The sequence below is a fragment of the Motacilla alba genome, chromosome 10, assembly GCF_015832195.1.
Source record: "Motacilla alba alba isolate MOTALB_02 chromosome 10, Motacilla_alba_V1.0_pri, whole genome shotgun sequence".
Taxonomy (NCBI): domain Eukaryota; kingdom Metazoa; phylum Chordata; class Aves; order Passeriformes; family Motacillidae; genus Motacilla; species Motacilla alba.
Window position 1 is genome coordinate 9021444 of NC_052025.1, and position 20620 is coordinate 9042063.

Consider the following 20620-nt stretch of genomic DNA (forward strand, 5'->3'; position numbering starts at 1 on the left):
CCCCAGGTGCCAGCTGGAAGTGGAGAAATGATTGATGAGCACAGCAACACCACCTAATCTTGCACTGAAGAAACACTGCAATGCATTCATGGTTAGATAAGCTTACCCTGACTGTACTTATTTTTACATCATCCATGGGGAACTGAATTAGCATTTTACAAAAATAAAGAGTATGAAAAGGCAAAATAAAGATGATGTATCAGAAGAGTAAGAGTACTATTCTAATTTTGTAATAACTCACACTCACTTTAAAGCCTATATCCATTGCCAGAGGACAATAAAGATATTTTAGTGCAAATGAAAATCCATCTACACAGATATATATATCTTAATGCATTCACAGGCAGATAAAATGCTATCGATCTGCAGTCACAGCCATTTTCAGACTGCAGCAGTGCAGAAGAAAGATTACTACAAAGAGGAGCAAGGGGCTGCTCAGGCAGTATGTGTGATATGGAGATATAATCACACATGATGGAGATCTAATGACATCAATGAGTACATTGCTAAACAGAACCATTAATTAAAATTGGCAGGGAAAACTCTTGAGCAAATATGCAGCCCTGCTGCTAACTGCCATCTCTGCCATTGTGTGGAAGTGATTTGAGAGACGGGAAAGGTTTTTTTTATAGTCTTTCCTATTACAGTTTCTGTACAGAAAAATGAATGTGTTGGGCTGCAGGCATGCACTCATCTCTGAAATGGAATTCACACACACTTCAACTCACAGAGAGGATGGATAGATTACCCAGGGCTAATCTCATCTCAGATCACCCTCTGCTTGGCTGGTGCAAGAAGGATCCTTCTCGCCAGGCGCCAGTCATAGCCCAGGGATAGATCCCCTGGCTAGAAACCTTCACTTCCAGAGCAGGCCATGGCAGAACACACAGCCACGGCAGAGAATAGGGATGGGAGGCTGGTTTTATGTAAGAACTTGAGGGAAAAGGTGGTATGGATAAATAAAGATCTGTGAAAAATAAAGGAGAAATTCTGCTGCTGTTCTGTCCCTGCCGGCAGCTCTCACACAGCCCTGCCTCCGAGGAAGAGGCAAATGGTGGGACAGCTGGTGAGCAAACCCTGTGCAGCTGCTTCAGTCACTGCTCCCTTCTACACAGCTTTGCATGCGAGAGCTACGAGTCATTCGAGTTGATTTGGGCAGTAATCCAATGTATTACAGTGCTACTGATGTAAGTTTGTATCTCAACTGCTCCTGGTTATGGGACAAGACTTGTTGCTATTGGTGCAGCCATGCTAGTCAGATGCACCGAGCTTCTCTGGACATGTCCAGACATTTCAAATGCATCTATCTCACCTACAAAGTCATAATTAAACAACATGATGTGCTAAGAAATGAAGCACCAGACAAAGCTGACACAGTTACCTGGTGACCACCATGACTGCGTGGGCAGCACATGAGTAACTCCCTGCTGGTCAGTCTGGGTTTTGTGGCCAGTGGCCACTTGACCCAGTTTACATTAATCTACCTTAGTTCACTATTTATGTTCATTGGCTTAATTTTTACATGACCTGTATTATTCAGTTCTAACACAACTAATGATTGCCATAATCTAGACAAGCACAGTTTCACATCACTATTATTTAAGGTATAACACAAGTTATACAAGCCAATATAAATTACTTGCTTTTTAATGCATAAGGTGCCCACCCCAATGTCAAGACCTTTTACTTCATACCTTCTTTGTTACCTTGTTTATTGTGTTTTTTCAGCCATTCTATGTTCTTCCTAATTGCTTCCAAATATGCCTCAGATTTCCCTGGAGGAAAGGATGAGAGAGAAATCAAGCACTTACATCAATGATCGATGCAGCTTGCTTAACTGGGTGAAGTTGGTCACAGCAAAGGCAGATTAAAACTATTCTTAGTTTCTGTTTAAAACCTGAGTCCTGTCAAACTCAGTCAGGCAAAATTCCCAGAGATGGTTAGCAGGTGTTGCCAGTGCAAGATTAGTCACACACAAACCTAGGATCATGGTTTTTTTGATCTTTATACATAACTTTTGGTGGCATCCACAGAAACTGCATAGGCAGATTAAAAACAACCTGTAGCTTTTTGATCATCATAATTGTTCAGCAAAGAAAAAGCTGTTGAGATAGCAAGGAATGACTTAATTAGGGCTGAGAGCTTTCAGTACCAAAACTCCTCCATACAGTAGGACAAGCAGCATACAGCAAACCTAAAATTGTAATATTTTGGAAAGACAACTTGAAATAAAGTTACTGTATTTACTGAGAAAAAGGATGTATTAAAATTACCATGATAACTCCTTGTTATAGCTGAAATTCAAAGTGACAGCTATTTTTGGACCAGAAAGCACACAGGACACAATTAGTTCAAGGATTACCTAATAAGACCCCTAAGAAAATATTCCAGCTAATGGATTTTGAATTCTTAGCTTGGCTGGAGCTTTATTGATGTAATGTTCTTACATTTGTCAGGAATAACAACCTGGTGTGATTAGTGTGTGGCAGGTTACTATTGCCAACTATGCATGTCTGCTCCTGTTAGTAAGTGGATGCAGTATTAGGTACACCCTCATTTTTGAGCTGGGAGTGCAGTAACTTTACAGTGAGTTAAGCAAGGGCATTACTTGATGAGACAAAGAATAAATGCTGATCCAATTTGAATTTCTAAAAAGCCTTTGGGCTGAAGATAAAGGAAAATAACCTGAACCAAACTGAAAAGACTAATCTTCAAGAGACAAGCAGAATGTGTTATTTATCACTTCCTACCAAAAAGTATTGAGTTAACTTTTCTTTACTGTAAAATCAGATGGCCATCTTGAGCTATTTTCCTCTTCCATGTTGAAATAAATAAGCTGCTGGAAAAAAAATGCCACCTTCCCTCTGTGAGTGGCTGCACTGCCCACAGAGCTGAACCAGGTGACTGATGGACTACAACCTACTGCAGTCCTGATTTCTGCAATTCATTACTGAGCAGCCTGAGTGAAAACACTGCATTCCAAAAAGTATGAGCATCAGACAGCACTGGTGCAAAAGAAGCAGTTTTGTTTAACCAACTGATTACACAGCATAGATACATATGCTGGATCCTTTGCAATAAGAACTCACTGAAAGGTTTCTGCACCAACAAACATTCTCCTTCAAGAGTTCAGCACAACAAGGAGGCACGATGTCCCCTGCAGATTTGTTTTCAGATAGAGTAGCTCATTTGCACCCAGGAGACTTCAACCAGTACAGAGTAATTCAGCACGTGTCATGCTGAGGCATGACAAAAATAACTGCATTACTGTGCTACTTTTGCTTAGGGAGACACTAACTTACTGTAATGTTTTCAATGTTACATAAAATAGGTTGATTACTGATAACCTGTAACCTCTGGCAGTGGGAAATGTAAATTGTATCCCTGCAAAACTCTTCACTGCCTTTGAATACCAGCTTGCTCTAACACAATCCATAGAAATCAATGGGCTCACTCAGATATTGAATATCCTGGCCATCCTGAAAAGCCACAGATGCAAAGAAACAAAATTTCTTTGCACTACTGCATCAAACTGTATTTCATATTGTTCTAAAGGAGTCTATGAATTCTGTGAATGTCTACTCAGCAAGGCATGTAGTGTCATAAGTTTAAAACTTGGCAGGTAAGTGCACTTCCGAATCAAGCTCTTGTGTGCTGACTCCCAGTGACTGTAGACTGAAGATGTTTATGCTAACACCATAGAAAATCAATACCAAAGAGAGGAAAATACTCCAATCGCTTGGAGGAAAAGCAATATTCTGTACCTCTAGGTTCTTCACTTTTTCCTGCTGCATTTTGTCCTTCATTTTTTGTAGAATCCTTTGAAACTTCATATTCCTTTTCCATTTTAGCTGCTTCTTCCTTCGTACTGTCTGCTTCTTCACTGCTCTTGTCTAAAGAAATAACAAAAGCAAAGAGTTTTGTATCAAATGTCCAGGAGCATTTCTCAATCACATCAATACAATCTTGGCAAGTAAGGCATTTTGACTGCTGCCTGAGGAACAGCCTCATTGGAGCCTGTCTCAAAGTGGTTCCTAAAGGTCATCTCTCCTCCAGACCTCTGGAAAGAGGAATGTTTGTTTCTGCTCTCACAAACAATAGCTGAATACAGGTGACTGCAATGCAAAGGCACATTTCTTTGTGCAGAGAAAAATTTTGTGAAATTTGCATTTGCAACATTCAAAATCAACAAATAATACTTTCTCATTATTATTTTAGTATTAAAAAGCACTGATACAGCTTGCTTTTGTATATGTGTAATGTCTGGACTCCAGTGAAGAAAAAGAGAGTGAATATACTTCTCAAAGACTGGGCAATTAAATGAAAATTTCCCTCTTGTTGTGTGCTTAGACAACCAAGCTATGGCTTGGTACAGAGAGAGAGACTGTGGCTTTAACAAGCAGTCTGGCAGCCAAACCAATTAGCATACTTTTAACTGAAGAGGTTAAAAAAAAGTGTTATTCCAGAAAAGAAAATTGTAGACTAAGTACCTGCTGTTAGTTTTGTCCTGGTTTTAGTGGAAGGGTTCTCAAGCTTCTTCTTTGTCTGCTCAGCTATCATTGTATCTAAGTTTTCTAGAAATCAAGGCAAAACAAAACCAAACCCCAGTTATTCTCCAATGGATAAGATGCAGAATCCACACTGCATTCTCCCCAGCACCAGTGTGAATGGTAAGTAGAAATCTAAAAGAACAGGTTTCATCCTTGCCCCTGAACAATTACTGCAGAGCCAATGCTGAAAGAACAAACCAATATGGAATACTGATAAATCTTATTAAAAAAAATTAACAACTGAATCATGACAATAAGAGTACCAAATAGTGTCAACATGCATAAAGTCAGTAAGTCTGCATCATATTCCATATTTTATTCATGTAAGTCACAAAATACTGATGACTATCTGTAGCAATTTATTCTGATGAAAGCAATGAAAGGCTTTAATTAACTTCACTAAAAAGACAAGACTGTGAAATATGTGCTTCATCCTGGTGGGAAAACACTATCCCAAACTGCCTACGTGCCTCGATTTTATATGGTTTCATTAGAAAAAAAAAGTCTAGTAAAAGGTTTTAAAATATATTTAGATTAAATAAACATGTAAATTAAGAGATGAAAACAAATACTTAAGTTGCTGAAGTCAAGCATTTACCTGAAAACCAATTAGACAGCCGTGGCTATGTATACAGCTCTAGAAGACTAGAAAATGTATTTCCATGCAAATTTCAGGGCTGAATTCATCTAATTTGAAAGTAAAACACCTCTTCATAAAGATGGATGTTTCAGATATAAACATTGTATGGTTATGTGGGAAAAAAGTCCTTTTGGTACCACACTTGGTAGATATTCAAAATACAGATCACCTACAACCTGCCATGTTTCCTCAGTCATATTATGGATACACTGTAGAATTTTCCTTCCTTTCATTGTCTTTTAAATGTTGAGTTAAACATGGATTCAAAATTTCATGCATTCTATCTTGATGGTGGGTATTTTTAAGAGATTAAGTTTTGAAATTTATCAAAACTCCATTTAAATAAACAGCTTAAATATTCAGTGTGTGATGTGGGAACTGTGGCAGAATAGATATAATAAGTCTAATAATATTTAAAATCATAATTTCTGTATAAGGCCAGTATTTTACCCATCAGCTGGGAGCATTTTTTCCATTAGAAAGATACTCAGTACTGAAACCTAAGGAGCAGTTTTTTAGTAAGCATATTTCTCTTTGTGGCAGATCACCATAAGCAATTGTGCCTCCCATCTGATGAGAAATCACATAATCCTGTCTGCCTGCATCCTCTGCATTTTGTTATTTACATGAAACTAAAATGTAAGCAGTATTTGTTGGCACCCTGCCTGATTGCACCCTCTCAATTCTACATCACATAATGTTTTTTTTTTGGGGAATATTTTCATTTGGTACATATCCCTTTAATGTGATTTCTGACCTTGTCCCATAAGCCCTAACCAAAACAGGTCTGGGCTGTGTTACAAGCTGGATCAGACATCCTGGTGAATTAAAAAACAAGCTAGAATTATAGTGGTGATATTGATGCCTCACAAATCACTTGATCCAAAGCTTATTGAAAAGACTGTAAACATCCCTTTCAGTTCATTTCAAGATTCTGTTTTTCATCCTGAATCAGTACCATACTAGCAGTTCAACAGGAATATAAGGATTTCTCTGTTGCAAGAGGCACAGTTTTCAGGATAAGATTCCACAGCTAAGAACTTAAAAACCCTTTGTAAAGGCAAACGAATAGATAATTCTCCTTCACTAATTCATGCAAATGCAAAAATGTCACTGATTTTGGAGCTTAATCCAGCATGTTCTATTAAATTAGGCATAATTTTAAAAATTAAAAGTATTTAGAAATTAAAAATATTACACATATGTAAGTGCATTGATTCATAAGTGCCTTTCATGTTCTTCCTTTAAAGTGTCTGCATTTAGGCAGTAAGTTTCTATTAGCAGGAAATAAAAAGACTCTACCACAAGACAGTTTAATAACCTGCCAAGACATCTTTAGATTTAAATGTCTGACACTGATATTTATGAAAGTTTTTGGTCTGTTGATAGATTGTAGAGTTTAAAGGTTGTACATATATCCACATACAGCACCTGCTACTGCAGGCAGTGGGATTCATACTCCTCCATTATTTATTCACTTCTATAAATAGCTTCAGGAATTGTACAGTTTCTCTGAGTCCTTCAATTGGGGTAACAATTTCATGTGAGCTCACTATCACTCCTTTGCGAGTACAGAATTGCTTTCCAGCCCCATGAAGCGTAATAAGGCAATGCTAATGACCTGAGCTTTGCCACTAAAGCCAGACTGAATCCCATAATCACTGTGTGCCATTTTCAAAGCTTTGTTTTGTCAGTAAGGATGTAGACAAACTTACAAGACAGGCCTTTTAACAGGCACTACATTTGACAAGAGAAGTGGTGAAGTTACCCTGCCAGCTGGATGGCACATCAACATGGATCTGAACATTTGTCATCAGCTGTATTTCCTGAGTGACAGAGTCCATGTTTGAGGGGCTTGTTTGATGAGCCTACATGTGTACCCTAGAGAGAATATTGCCAGATAATTTCAGGTCTTCCTGAACAGGATTTATTGCTCTTGCTCCGCATCAAAAGTAAAGCTTTAACAGCTGGTATTGTTTCAAAACATGTTTGTACCTGCCATGTGTGGCCAGGCCAGGGCTGAGCAGTGTTTGCTCTGTTACACTGATGGAGTGAATCATCCTCTGGAGTGAAGTGTGCCTGGCCAGCAGCTAAGCAACCGCTGTCCTAGCGCAGGTCTAACAAAGATTGATTACTTTTCCGGTGTCGTCTCCTTAGCAACCTCACTGGCACAGAGGAAGAGCTTAGAAAGGCACTGACCTTTCCACACAGCTGGCCACTTATTTGAAATGGCACTAATTAAAACAACAGGACAATAACTACTGAGCTAATGGAAGTGACCTACGCTGGTAAATAGGTCAGTGCTCTGGCGGCAGCTTTCTGCAGAGCGGGATAATCTCATCAGCCAAGCAGATACCCGGAGTCACAAGATCTGCTTTCTGCCTTGCCTCACTTTCTAACTTGCTCTTTGATCTGGGATGACTCACTGAAGCATACATGCTGCAGGAGGGCTTCTGTTTTGAGTAGGCTTTCTGAGACATCCTAGGCCCAGTTCCTACACACTGATAGATGCTCTTAATTCCACCAGAAAATGCAAATTCTCAGCAGCTTTGAAACTCTGAAGTCCCTCAAGTTGGTCATCCAAAAAACTGAACTGCATAAACCCAGAATATTTTCTCTTTACTCTGGGAGAATGTACTGTGGTAACTCCCTCCAAATCCACGGGAAAAGATACTACATGGATGACTATTACAAATTAAATTACTTTGCTCTTATTAGAGAGGCAGAAACTAACGTATCCGTCTGAGTATTTAATGGAATTGGTAATGGAAGCCTGACATGGACCTTTCTCAATAGACAGGCTTCATGGTATTTTCCAGACTCCTGCAAATTTTCCTGCAAAGGGTGTTTTCTTCTGCATAATTGTCCTGTACCTGGGAGGCAGTTTCACATTCTGTCCTCACCAAATTGACTGAAGCTGAGATTCTATGTCATTAAATTGCCACAGAAAGACATGCTCTGCTGCTCTGTATAGCAGAATAAAAAGGCTGTGTTTATTAAAGGAGAAAAGGGATCATCAAGGCACCTAAGATCACTTTTTACACTAGCTAAAAAATTAGTTTACTTAATGAGTTCATACACTGCAACTGCTTCAGCTGGGAAGCTTTGTGCTGATGACTGCTTGTGTGACATGCACATATTTCAGGCATTAAGAAACCACAGTTCTCCTAGGGCTTTTCTGTCTCCTGCAGTAGATGATCCTTAAGAGTTTGCAAGGCCATTTTTCCATCTGTGAAAAATCTCTAGACATCTCAGCATTTGCTTGGGACTATTCTATGGGAAGAGTATATCTGATTAATTCTCTGGACAAGTGCATGTCCAAGAACTGCCAATATCCACTGGATTTTCCCCAGTGTAGCCAAAAGCAGAGTTTGACCTTTGGTCAGCTATAGCTGTATCAAGCATATGTCACATAAACTACTAAAACTGTGATGAACTAGAGAAATTCCTCCACTGTGGAATTACAGATGGGTCTCAGCCTTGCAAATCTCCTGCTGCTCTCCAACTCCCTGCCTTACATGTCAAGATAGGGAATTTTCTTAGTGAATCTTCCTGTTTGACTGATCTGACGTGATAGAGTGTCTGAAGCCTAATGCTGCCATGAGGAGTGACACGTCAGGTGACAAGTCCCAGGTCATGGCATCACTTGTAAAGAGATTACAGGTGAGATGGTCAGAGTGATCTGAAATTAGGAAAGAAACAGTATCACTTGGCAATCAGGTTAAAAGCAACTCCAAAAGTAAAACACAATTAAATAGATGTGCTTTGAGGTAACCATAGCTCTGACCAAGTCTCCTTTATCATCCTTATTAAATTCCCTACCTCACAGGCTGTTTCTCAGATTTATCCTTTTAATATTCTACAGGCATTTCCTTTGCATTACTGCAGGTCTCTTAGAGCTGTGTGGTGCAGTCCTTTGCTAATCCTTTCCCATCCTGGAGCTGCTCCATGGCCTGTGCACACATTTTCTGTGTTTTCACAGCATGCCCTTCACAAGCATGATGGTTTGGGACTGAAGCAGCACAGAGCTGCCTCTCCTGCAGGAGTGGGATGGAGTTCTAAATGTTCAGTGACACCTTCTTTACCCCACACCCACAGAATCATCTCAAACTTACAATCTCAGTGCTCAACTGTCAACAGAGTGGCTCCGAATTCAGAAAGTAGGGAGGGGTTTATGGAGCTATTAAATACAGTGAGAAAAAATAAAAGCCTTGCCCTCCTTTAGAAACACCAACCACTTGGGAGGGTGCAAAACCTAAATTTTCAGGAACCAAGCAATATATTTGTCAAATAAGGTACTATGAGAAGATGGAGATTTCCATCCAGTTGGGAAAGCACAGAAGAGGCAGTGAAGGGAAATGGAAGAAGAGGCAATATATTTGCAAGAAATAACTGCAAATTTAAATGGTAGATAGTGATAAGCAAAGGGATGAACTGTAAAGTATTTATTTGGATTCTTGAACACATGATTTGATAGTCATGTAATGTGGTGGGAAAAGCAGTTAGTGAGACTAAAATTCCTGGATCTCTCCCAAAATATATCTGAGAAGATTTAGAACCTGTGGATACTGAAAAATACTACACCCTCACACACAATGTCACCTTCAGGTGATGCCCAGTTTCCTGTATTGTGTCTGGTCTCAAGAACTGTGAGGTCACAGACTTTCCACACCATAGCCACCCATTTGTTTTATTATGCAGTGAGTCTGAATGGGGGGAAAATAGGAGATAAGATCTAAGTAGTGGAGAAAAAAACACATTCATGTGTTTATTTAAATGCAGAAGTAGCAGGGGACAGACATGGAGGAGGTTACAGAAAGAACAGCTATAAAGGTGCAGTGAGATCTGCAATCAATATACTTCCTAGATTCCAGTCTCGCCTGGGATCTTTGCACACTCTCTGTCCCCACATCATTTTATCTTATCTCCATGCAAATTCATCTTGGGTTTAACTATTTGCGTGTACTTTACAGAATCACTGCTGCTCCTCAGTATTCAGCTCGCTCTCACCATCTGAGGTGTCTCTGATTTGTACTTTTCAAATATAGTACTGGCATCTGTGTGACCTTAGTTCATCAGATAAAAAATAAATAGCAGAGAAAAGAGCTGCCTGAAATTAAATAACTCCCACTGGCAGCTGTATGCATCATTCACATGATAAATACCGGGTAAGGAAAATCACCAAAAGGAAAATTAAGGTAGGGAAAATTTTGTTAAATAATCTAATATTTATGAAAAAAATTTACAGTAGTAACAAAAAGACCTTTGGAAAAAAAAGATTTTTAAAAAGAAAAACATGGTGTTATGCATGAATGGTTCCCTGCATGAAATACTGTCAGTGCCCTTCATGGCCCAGGTCAAAATGAACAAAAGGTCCACATGACACTGTCCATATTCCACTTGTAGCCTCTGGCTCTGCTCTAGCCACACCTTCCCTCACCCTCTGAAATCACAGTCTGCATCAGGGAGCATCAGCTTCTGGTCACAGTGAGGAGAGGAAAGATGATGCCAGTGTGGGCTGTGATCTGCACTTTGCCTCACACTCTTGGCCTTCTGCCTGTTCTTGGCTAGCTAAACAAATATCAGGATCAGATCTTTGGCCTGCAGCATCTGCTTTGGCCAGCAGCTGATGAGAAAGTTCAGGCATTAGTCACATTATTCAAACAAGTTCTCCTCTCCCAAGAAAAGGCCAGATTGTGGCTACTGTGCACTGGCATACAATGGGGAAATCACAGAGCTTTGCCCTCATCAGAAGTGGAGCTGTGGGAGGTACCAAGAATGAATGCAAAAGGCTCAACAGCTACTTCATATTCCTTAGCATGGAGAGGCAGGGACATGTCAAAAATCAACATAGGAGACTTTCTGCCTCTTCTCCTTCCCCTTTCACACAGCCTCTGTCTGCCTAAAAGACAGTATTACAGTAAAACAGTATCCCAACTATTCTTTAGGAAAGGACCAGACTCATGAGTGCTCGTACTCCTCGGCAGTAGCTCCCCGTGAACAATCCATCTCCCATTGCTCCTGTGTCCTGCAGCTTGGTCTTCTTCCCTGCTGTCCATGAAGAACAAATGATGTGAGGGTGGAAAAGGTAAACAGAGACATCTGTTCATGCCCATTTCGAACTAACACAACCTCCTACTCAGTCACGGGGGACAGTGTGGATTCTGATCGTGAGTCAGAGCCAAAGGGAGAAGGTGTGAGAGGTGGCTTTGGTTTGGTCTAGGGAAGAAGGTAGCTGTGACTCAAACACTGCACTCTGATCAGCTGGAATGATTTCTCTATTTCCCTCCTAAATAAAAGGGGTTTTGCTCCTCAATCAGTCTGCTGTGGGCTGTGTGCTCTACACTGTGGCTCCAGTAGTCTAAATACGTTACCACAAGGAGGTAAAAAAGTGGGATCCCCTTCAAACAGAGCAAAGCTACAGAGCTCCTAATTTTCTTCCCAGTCCTTTGCCCCTTTCTTTTCTCCAGCTGTGGAAGATGCAGAATTTATCTATCTCACAGATGTATCTGTGACTAGAGAAGGACTGATGGCAAAAGTTTGTGCTACATACGCTATTCAATAAATGAGAATTCCACACAAGGCTAAAATGTGCACATAACTAATCTGCATTTTTAGGGTAATATTTTATTGGGTAACATATTTTTCACTTGGTTGGGGTGGCAATGAATACATTTGCTACAAATCTACTCTTGTAAGCAGCATACAGCAGGAGAACATAATTAATCTACTGTGTAAAAAGGATTCATATACACACACTGATGTCCCTTAGGAATTTGTCTATCATCTCTGAAAGCTAGCTGTATTTTTTATGGCCCCAAGCCTCTAATTGCAAATATTTCCTAGAATTGTTCTAAAAATCACTCATTATTTTGGTCTTATTAGTGGGAGATGATTTACAACAGTATCTGAACAAACTGGCTGAAACCATTTGTTCCTGTTTCTAAGCTATATTATTAAAATAAATCTATTACAAAACTATAGTTTACATAATTACTATAAATAGAGCGTAGTGGACTGATATGTTTTCATTTTAAAACTAGTTAGATAGCCTGGCATTTACAGGGAAAGTCACTTGTCATACAAAGAATTGTTTGTGTGGTGTAGATGAAGCTTTAATATTTATCTGGTCTGTGAAAGATGGCTTTAGTGGAAAGGCTGTCAGAGTGAATCTCCATCATCATGTTACTCAACAGACAGAAGGAAAATGAAGGAAAGTGTGATATAAGTCACAAACTAATATTTAAACATTACAAGTATCTGTGCAATGCATGCCTTGTGCTCTGCTGAAATCAAAGTGAGTTTTGCTATTGGCTCAAACAGTTCTTTTTCCTTGAAGCACTCAGCACTGTGAAGGATATTGTCCTTTCAGTTGTGCATGGAGTATCACATATTTATGCATCAGTATCAGCTATTTATGCAATATAAATGTTATGAATGCCATGGATAATGAAATATTTTATGCTGAATCAGTCATAACTTATCTGAAAGCCTCTTACTGCTTTCTACTGGTCACTACGTGGGAAGTGTTCCAACACTTCCATTCCCCTCTGTCACTGCATCCTTGCCAACAGCAACATCATTTCAGTAACTGTCCCAAGGCCTTCCCAAAACTCAGCTTGTTCAGGGAGAGCAGCCTGTGCCTCTGGCAGGCTGGGGCAAGCAAGAGGAGTTCAGCTGTTTGGGCAGCATTTGCTGGATGCTGCCAACAAACCCAAAGGTGGCTGAATTAATACCACAGTTGGATCTAATTCACAAGCCACTTGTGCTCCTGAGATCCTGCGTCATAATCTACTACCTTATGCTTTCTGTACCAAACACTGTTTGTCCATTCTTTTAACTGCAAAAGTAATTTTAAAGGGCAGATGGTCTTTCTAGAAAGATTTCTGAAAGCCTTTGAACAGGCTAGAAACATATAATAAGGCTTTCGCTCCACAGAAGAAATTGTTTTCTCTAACAGCATTCATAGCTAAGAAAGTAAAGAGTAATAGAAAATTGTGGCATTTTGCCACAGCAGGATAATTATCAAATAAGGTGCACCTCAGCTGAACACACATTTTCTATCAGTTTGCTGCAGGCTCTCTTTAATGCTTCCAGAGCTATACTTTCTGAACACATACTGTAAAAGGTTAAGCATTACTTTTTCTCCTGATTCATATGTATGAATATGCTGGTCTGGGCTTTCTGTATTCTGTTACAGATTACATTTAGCATATGGAAAGCTTTCAAATATGTATTACATAATATTGAATATATGTATTAAAGAAATAAACTTATTCCTTGTGTTTCCATGTATGTGCATCTGTGTTTTTCTTGCACCACACTGCAGCTAGACCCTTTGTAACTTAAAGCTAAACCCAATAACATCAGTCACTGCTGCAGCAAAATACTTTCCCCTAGAGTAATATACAGTGATGATGACATAATGCTGTGGTTTCCAAATCCCAAGCCAGCTGTTACTGGTATATGCATTCAAATTCACTGTCTCTGCACCCCTGTGACAGGCAAAAAAGCTGCACCTTGTGACTTGAGTCAGTAAATGATTTATTATTTTGAATGTATAATTCAGAGGCTTAGCTTACGCATGGCTTCAGTCACAGAGTGGGGAAAATTAATTTAGGCAGTTTCCTACTGTAATAAAATGGAGAGAGGATGTAATCCATCTGCACAGATCCAGTAGGTATTTTCCACCAAGTAGCACAGAATCTGCTCACTGATTATAGACTGAGGAAACAACAAAAAGCTGTCAATTTTCTACACTGATTCTTCTCTTTGACAGGTATTCATACTAATTCCTTTATCCGCTATAAATAAGCACAGCTGTGTGTCAATCCCCTAATCCAAACTGCACCAAGATACACAGTACCCATCCAGCTATTACAGACTAGAGAACTTTTAGTTCAGTAAGACTGGCAATAAAACTGCTGCCATGCTTAAGGATAGTGCAAGAAGCTAACCTGCTCCTGTGGATGCTCTTCCTCATTATTTGAGAGTATTAGCTTAATAAATGAAGGTCAGCTTTAAAGCAATTTCTCAACAGCAGGTCTAAAAAAAGAATACCACAGCAGTAACCTGAGAATCTATGAGGAAGCTTTTTCCACTTCAGTAAGTTGCTTTGATGGAGCACAAAATCCATCTCTGCATAAATCACTCATTTGCAAGGCAGAGTCTGGATACATCAGTTGATAGTCTTACTTTAAATCCAGACTAAATCAGACCTCTCAAGCTCTTAACCCAATCCTTGCCTTCTGTACTATGTCATCAAGGCAATTTGTTTCCAGGGTTACAGTATCTATTTGCTCAAAGAAAAGCCAATGTGAACAAGTGCCCTGAATTTTAGCAGGAAAAATGCATTCCTAGTGTAATTCCATTATATGCATGGTCTTGCATCAGGGATGAATTTAGCCTATTAAGTTTTGGCAATATCTGATCAAGCCATAGTATCTTCATTTCTAGAATGACACTGAAACCACTATGCTTAAAACCAACCATTTCTTTATGTGCATCTTTCTTTAGATGTACTGGCAGACAGAGAAATAAAGAGCTGGACTGAGGCACAAGTTGTCCAAATATTCCAAAATTCAAGGAGATTTCTTGATCAGATACATCATGAATCCTTTAGAGAGGAGGTGCAATCATGCACCGAATGTGAGTCACGATTCCCTGGATCTTTTGTAGGCAAGTAATTAATAATCAATCCATACAATTTCATCAGTTACAATTTCATCAATCAAGTATCTGCAACGTAGAAAGACTATTGCCAGTCCTCTCTCTGTGACAGGCTGATTTATGAAGCTGAGAAATTGCCCTGATTCAAACAAAAACTTTTTAGACTAATCCAAACCAGAAATACTTCAGAAAAATGAAAGAGTTGTGCAGAGTTTGTACAGATGAGCCCCTCTTCTGTAGGTCAGCTTGTTTTAACTAGACAGGCTGCCTATAGTGAATAGAAGAGAGTTTGTCAAAGCCAGGAAAGGTGAGACACAATGTGAGACACAAACCAGGCCACTCCAAATTCCCTCTTCAGGAAATGGTAACAATTTTACAAAACCTACATAGTCAAAGACTTTAAAACGGATCCTGGAAAGAGTGCTTCAAAATCTACTCCTGTGCCAAGATGTAACACTCTTCTTAGATGGAAGGAGTTTTACTTGGCAGACAAACTTAGCATTAGGTCCCATCTAGTCCAGCTACCTACAGTGAGAGATCAAAGGAGTTGAAGTGCTGGATTATTTCTGGGAAATGCAGGTACCTAATCCACATTATTCCCTAATAGTCTCCTGACATGAAGTCATTGAAATAAATTGTGCTTCACAGACACGAAAGTGTAATAATCCTCTAAATGCATATCTGATATATTACCTTTCCTTCATTAGATGGAAATATTAAAGCCATATGGAATTGAACATTGCTGTAGGGAATGATCAATGATTTAAAAGCTTTAGCATTTTCAATGAACAAATCTGAAACAGGTTTCATAAGAGCAAGGAAGATGAGAAGATAATTATCACTGCTGGTAGAGGAAGAACACACCATTAATAACAGTTGTATAAAGTATGTACTCTCACCAAGATAGGAAACTCCCTCTTCTGGTGTGATTGTTCCATATTTAACCATCATCTTCACAAAATCAATCAGGGTTTTCATGATAGTTATCAAGGTCTCTTTCTCTTTTGTCTCTGTCTCTGTGTGAGGGGATGAAGCAAAACTAGTCAGCCTTGAGGTAACTTGGAAAAACTGTTCTGCAAATTGTGCAAAATTCACGCATCAAGAATTACCTACTCATTAAAAGAGAAAATGCTGTGCTGGATTAGAATGAGAACTTACATATATGTTTCTTTTTAAACTGTCCCTGCAAAGTGCACACTTTAAAACATCGGGGTAGGTTCTTTATAGCTTTTTGTCTTGAGGGGCTGTGTCATAATACCATTGGCTTGGAAAGCCAGTGGTATTAATTCCATTTCACAGCTAAGAACACTAAGCACACAAAGATGGCATGATCTGACAGTTCAAATTGATGGGCGGAGGGCAGATATAGGTAGAGTTTTCTACAGTATGTCATTTCTCTCTTATTTGCTTGGAAGTATTTAGTAGATCAGTCTGGCTCTGTATGAAAGAGATCTTTTCTCCTACAAGATCCATGGGTTCAATGACAAAAATAGAAAGTGTCCCAACTGAGACTGTTACTTGGACAAGTCCTTAACTTGCATACTGGGACAACAAAGCATTACATGGCTGGGAGGATCATGACTTCAGAATAGGATACAAAAAAAATATACAAATAATCAGGTTTTGCCCACACTTACCTGCTTCTTAGCTTTTCTTTTCCCACTGTGTTTATGTGTTGAACAATATTACTGCTATTTCTGCATTAGCATTGTGAAACTCCCATATCACAGTCACACAAGCTTTCCCCACTGCCCAGGCTGCCACTGAAGGACCCAACCAGGGGCACTGTCAGTCAGAGACAGTCAGAAACGTACTCCCAACCTTGGCAGAGGGCCAGCCACTCTGGAGAGCTGCTGAACTGGCTTTTTATTGCTGCCTGCAATTTAACACACAGCTGTAGGATGCAACTGAATCCTCTTCTCCAGCTCGATACAACCTGACAGGTGAACACATAAAGCAGGAGATGTGCAGCCAGTGGACCTGGTTCTGTTTGCTTCATAACCTGTTAAACCCAACATGCCTGCCTGCGTTGTGAGTCGAAAAAGGAGAAGAACTAGCATGCAGAATTGCCAGGGGAAAATTAAAAAAACATGAAGAAGAATTTAAAGTTTGTCCATTGGACTTGAGCAAAATATGCACTCAGGTTTTTTCATTTTAGCTCTCCACTCAAGTGCACATGGGGACAATTTGAAGCAATTATTAATGCTCCTGCAGGACAAGGGATCTACAAAATACCACTCCCCCATCCCTCCAAAAGTTAGAGAGTAGGTGTGGCTGCATAGAGTGGTGTGTGTGTAGAGGGTGATGACACAGGGCAGTGGCAAGGAGCCACAATCTTGCCTGCAATAACTGGAAGGCAGTGATGTCCACCGGAATAGGAAGAGACGTGCAGGGCTTTCACTGCAATAAACAGCAAACCTGTGGTTTGTGGAAAGGCTGGGAGGCTCACACTCATTTACTGGTACCATCACTGTGAGGATTCTACTGTGGCTTACTCGTATCTCTTGGCTTAGAAGACATGGATGTTACTGGAAAGATCTCTGGGGAAAACCATTTGCCAGCTTTTCATCATGTCCTTACAGGAATTAAAAGAATTCAGGACTCCTGAATCACATAGCATAAGATGGGAAGGGCTGTCTGGGTCACACTCTTTGCAGTTCTGAGTGTTGTTCCTGACAGTGTTTTGCCATAAAAATCGATAATCAAATTAGTTTCTGCTATATATCCTACAGAACATTTTCAAAGCACATGGTCTCTTGCAACTAGGGAAGCTGTGGGGAAGAGACAAGAGGAGAAGAAAACAGAGAATCTTAATTTTGAAAGTTTTTTCCTAATATTTCTGTAACCACATGACAAACTCACCTGAGTTAAGACTTTTTAATAATGCATAAAAATTTGGAAAATATTGGAGGTCTTCGAAATTATCTTCAGAAGGCAGCTCATTTCTTCTTTCCAACACATTAGATGATGACCATGTGTTATCCAGTGTATCATCAACTTCTCCATTAATGAAACTATCCTGATCAGATTTGCTTGGTGTCTCCACATAAGACATAATTAAATAAAAAAAATCTTTAGGCACATTGCTTTTGATGATAGAGTTAAGAGAGCAAAAATTTCTATCACAACCTCATGCCAACATTTTCCTTATTGCAAGGTGAAGACTACAGTATTTTCTCAGTTATTTCAATTAACATCTGGCTTAAATTTTAAAGTAACTCATGATTCTTTTTTCTATCACAGAGAATTTCTTTAAGAACACCTCTTGTTTCCAGATTGAACTAACTATTCCCTAAAGATTGCAGTACTAGTATCATTTGGCAGGCAAGAAAAAAATATTAACTAAGAAATTACCATTCTTTCCTGTTGCTTTTCTTTTGTACCACTATCTGCTCTGCTGACAGGGTAATCAAAATCTTCAGACTCCTTCTCACGATCCTTTGCTTCCTTTGCAATTAGCTGCTGTAAAACCTCTGCCACTTCATCTTCCAGGGTATAGGCCTGACTCTCTGTGATCTGTTAAAATATTTGTGCAGAGTACTTATAAGATACTGTGCTTTTTATAGCTCAAACATCAATATGAAACCTGATATCAATATGAAAATAGGTTGCTGCATGCTTGCTTCAAAGCTGAGCACAGCCAAATGAGGTGTAATACCTGTGTGTACATATAGACATGTAAACATGTGTACATTTATAACACTCCTATACATATATACATAGAAATACACATGTGTGTCTACACATAAACCCCACCCATTCAAACACACAGCCTTCAAACCAAACCTCTTTAGGACTTAACACAGTGAGGTGCAGCTTGAAAAATGGAGCTGCAAGTGTGGCACCCCCCTATATGAGTGTATATATAGAAGGACATATGCTCTGCAATACATCCATGGGCAGTTGAATAGATACAGCAGAATTCAGTAATACAGAATGGGAAAAAAAGCAAACAGCTTTCTATGATGTCACTAAAATGTTTTCTCTTTGCTTCATAAGAGCTGTTACTAGAACAAGAACTCTCCCATGCAGCTGTCCCACAGTTCCCTCTGTAATCAGTGGGGTGCAATACTCAGCTGCAAAATCTAGTGCTCAAAAGATAAGGTGAGTATTTTAAAATATAAAGATCCCAAATGGCAATGGCTAAAGCCATTGAGACATTCAGAGGTCAGAGACAAATCCACTCTTCCTAAAAGTCAGTCATGAAAAATATCCTCAAATAGCCAGTAACATTATGTGTTTGCTGATGACACTAATCAGCATTAGGTGGACAGGAATGAGCTCAGACCTTTCACCCTTAAGTATAGAAAAGAAATTAATAATAGAAAAGCACTCAGTGAAAATCAGAAGACAAATTAAAGGAAAAATGAGGGCAGAGGTGGGAGGAGTACAGTCAGTGAATGTTTTTTCAACATCAGAAACATTCTGCAGTTTGGCCTATTTTGTTGCAAAGACATCACAGGAACAACAATGTTATTGCAGAGCTTAACCAGCAAGCCCAAAGAGCTCTGGAAATTTGCTTAGACCCTGAGTCCCACTTGCTTCAGACAAAGTGTGCATCTGAATTGTTTTTAGAAAAAGCAGTAATCCAATCCAAAAAACAGTTAAATGATGATTTCCAAGATACTTACTAGCCCCAGATTTAGAAGTTTTGAAACAATCTTGTCAAACACTCCTCTGTCATTTTCCTCATAAATTCTTGCAGCAATTTTTTGAACGATGTCTTCAGCAGTTAAAGGAGTGCCATCTAATTGATGGAGGCCATCTGGATCGTCTGAAAGGATTACAGTTTTACTGTGTGCTGACCGGCCTAACTCATTTAGATTAAACATCTCATAAAAAAATATCTGCCTACATCTTCTTCTCTTCAGAACAAAACTGCATTTTTAGATACATTAGGAATATACTTTTATACACACTTTGCAAGCCATTAAATCAGTCACAGGGAAAAGTTCTTTGTGTCAATTTTCCACATATGAAAAATATCTTTCTGAGTGGCTCTTCTGAAAGAGCAGAGATGAACTGTAGGAGCTTACTTTCCTGTTTATAGAAAATATTGGTAGAATTTCCATATCCACCTATTTGTGTCTTCCTGGTATCTACTTTCATTGTACGGCCACCTAGATCAAAACAGTTCATGACAATTGCACATAATCTTGTTTGAATTTCAGCAAATTAACATCTAATTATGTAAATGTTACCTATGGCAAATAATATCATCATGAGAGAGGGAATACAATGAGTGAGCTTTGGTCTGTGATCAGCATACTTTGATATAATTAAAAATACTCTGAGCTAAACGCTGCTTACAATTCTCAGAAGACTCACTTAAACTACAAGTCAATTACCTACTCGTGTAGCAAAGGCAAGTATTCTTTGGCCTTTGGTAATTTCTTCTAGGTTTGTGATGATGAGAATTATCTAAAACTACACATAATATTTGGAATAAATATATGTGATTTAGCTGCATATAGAAGTGCTTTTTCCTCACAAACGAGAAAAAATATATTTTCATCCAAAAATATGTCCCATTTTCCTTTCATCAAATCTAAATTGCAAAAAGACATTACAAATTACACAATTGGACTTTCCTCCATGGAAGTCCGTTAAAATCAAGAGCAATTCTTTTGTACTGTGTTTCAAAAACCTAACTGTAATACAACAAGCTTCCACAAACGGAAATCATTGAAACTGCACTCCAGTAACAAACAGAGCTCACATTTACTGGTGAACGCAACATTCACGAAAGCAATCAGTTTGC

The 20620-nt window shown here is 39.1% G+C and overlaps 1 protein-coding gene across 3 annotated transcripts in view; it reads right to left on the reverse strand.

Annotated features, from left to right (window-relative positions):
- Positions 1-20620, reverse strand: part of SCG3 (secretogranin III) — a 28196-nt gene that overhangs the window by 5576 nt on the left and 2000 nt on the right. For 2 of the 3 annotated variants that reach the window (XM_038146899.1, XM_038146896.1), the window contains 7 exons: positions 19491-19633; positions 18214-18375; positions 17722-17899; positions 15759-15875; positions 4491-4574; positions 3765-3893; positions 1695-1775 (listed from right to left, as the gene is read on the reverse strand). In XM_038146899.1, coding sequence (XP_038002827.1) covers positions 1695-1775; positions 3765-3893; positions 4491-4574; positions 15759-15875; positions 17722-17899; positions 18214-18375; positions 19491-19633 — 894 coding nt within the window. The remainder of the gene's footprint in view (positions 1-1694; positions 1776-3764; positions 3894-4490; positions 4575-15758; positions 15876-17721; positions 17900-18213; positions 18376-19490; positions 19634-20620) is intronic. The other variant, XM_038146897.1, reaches the window with a different exon arrangement.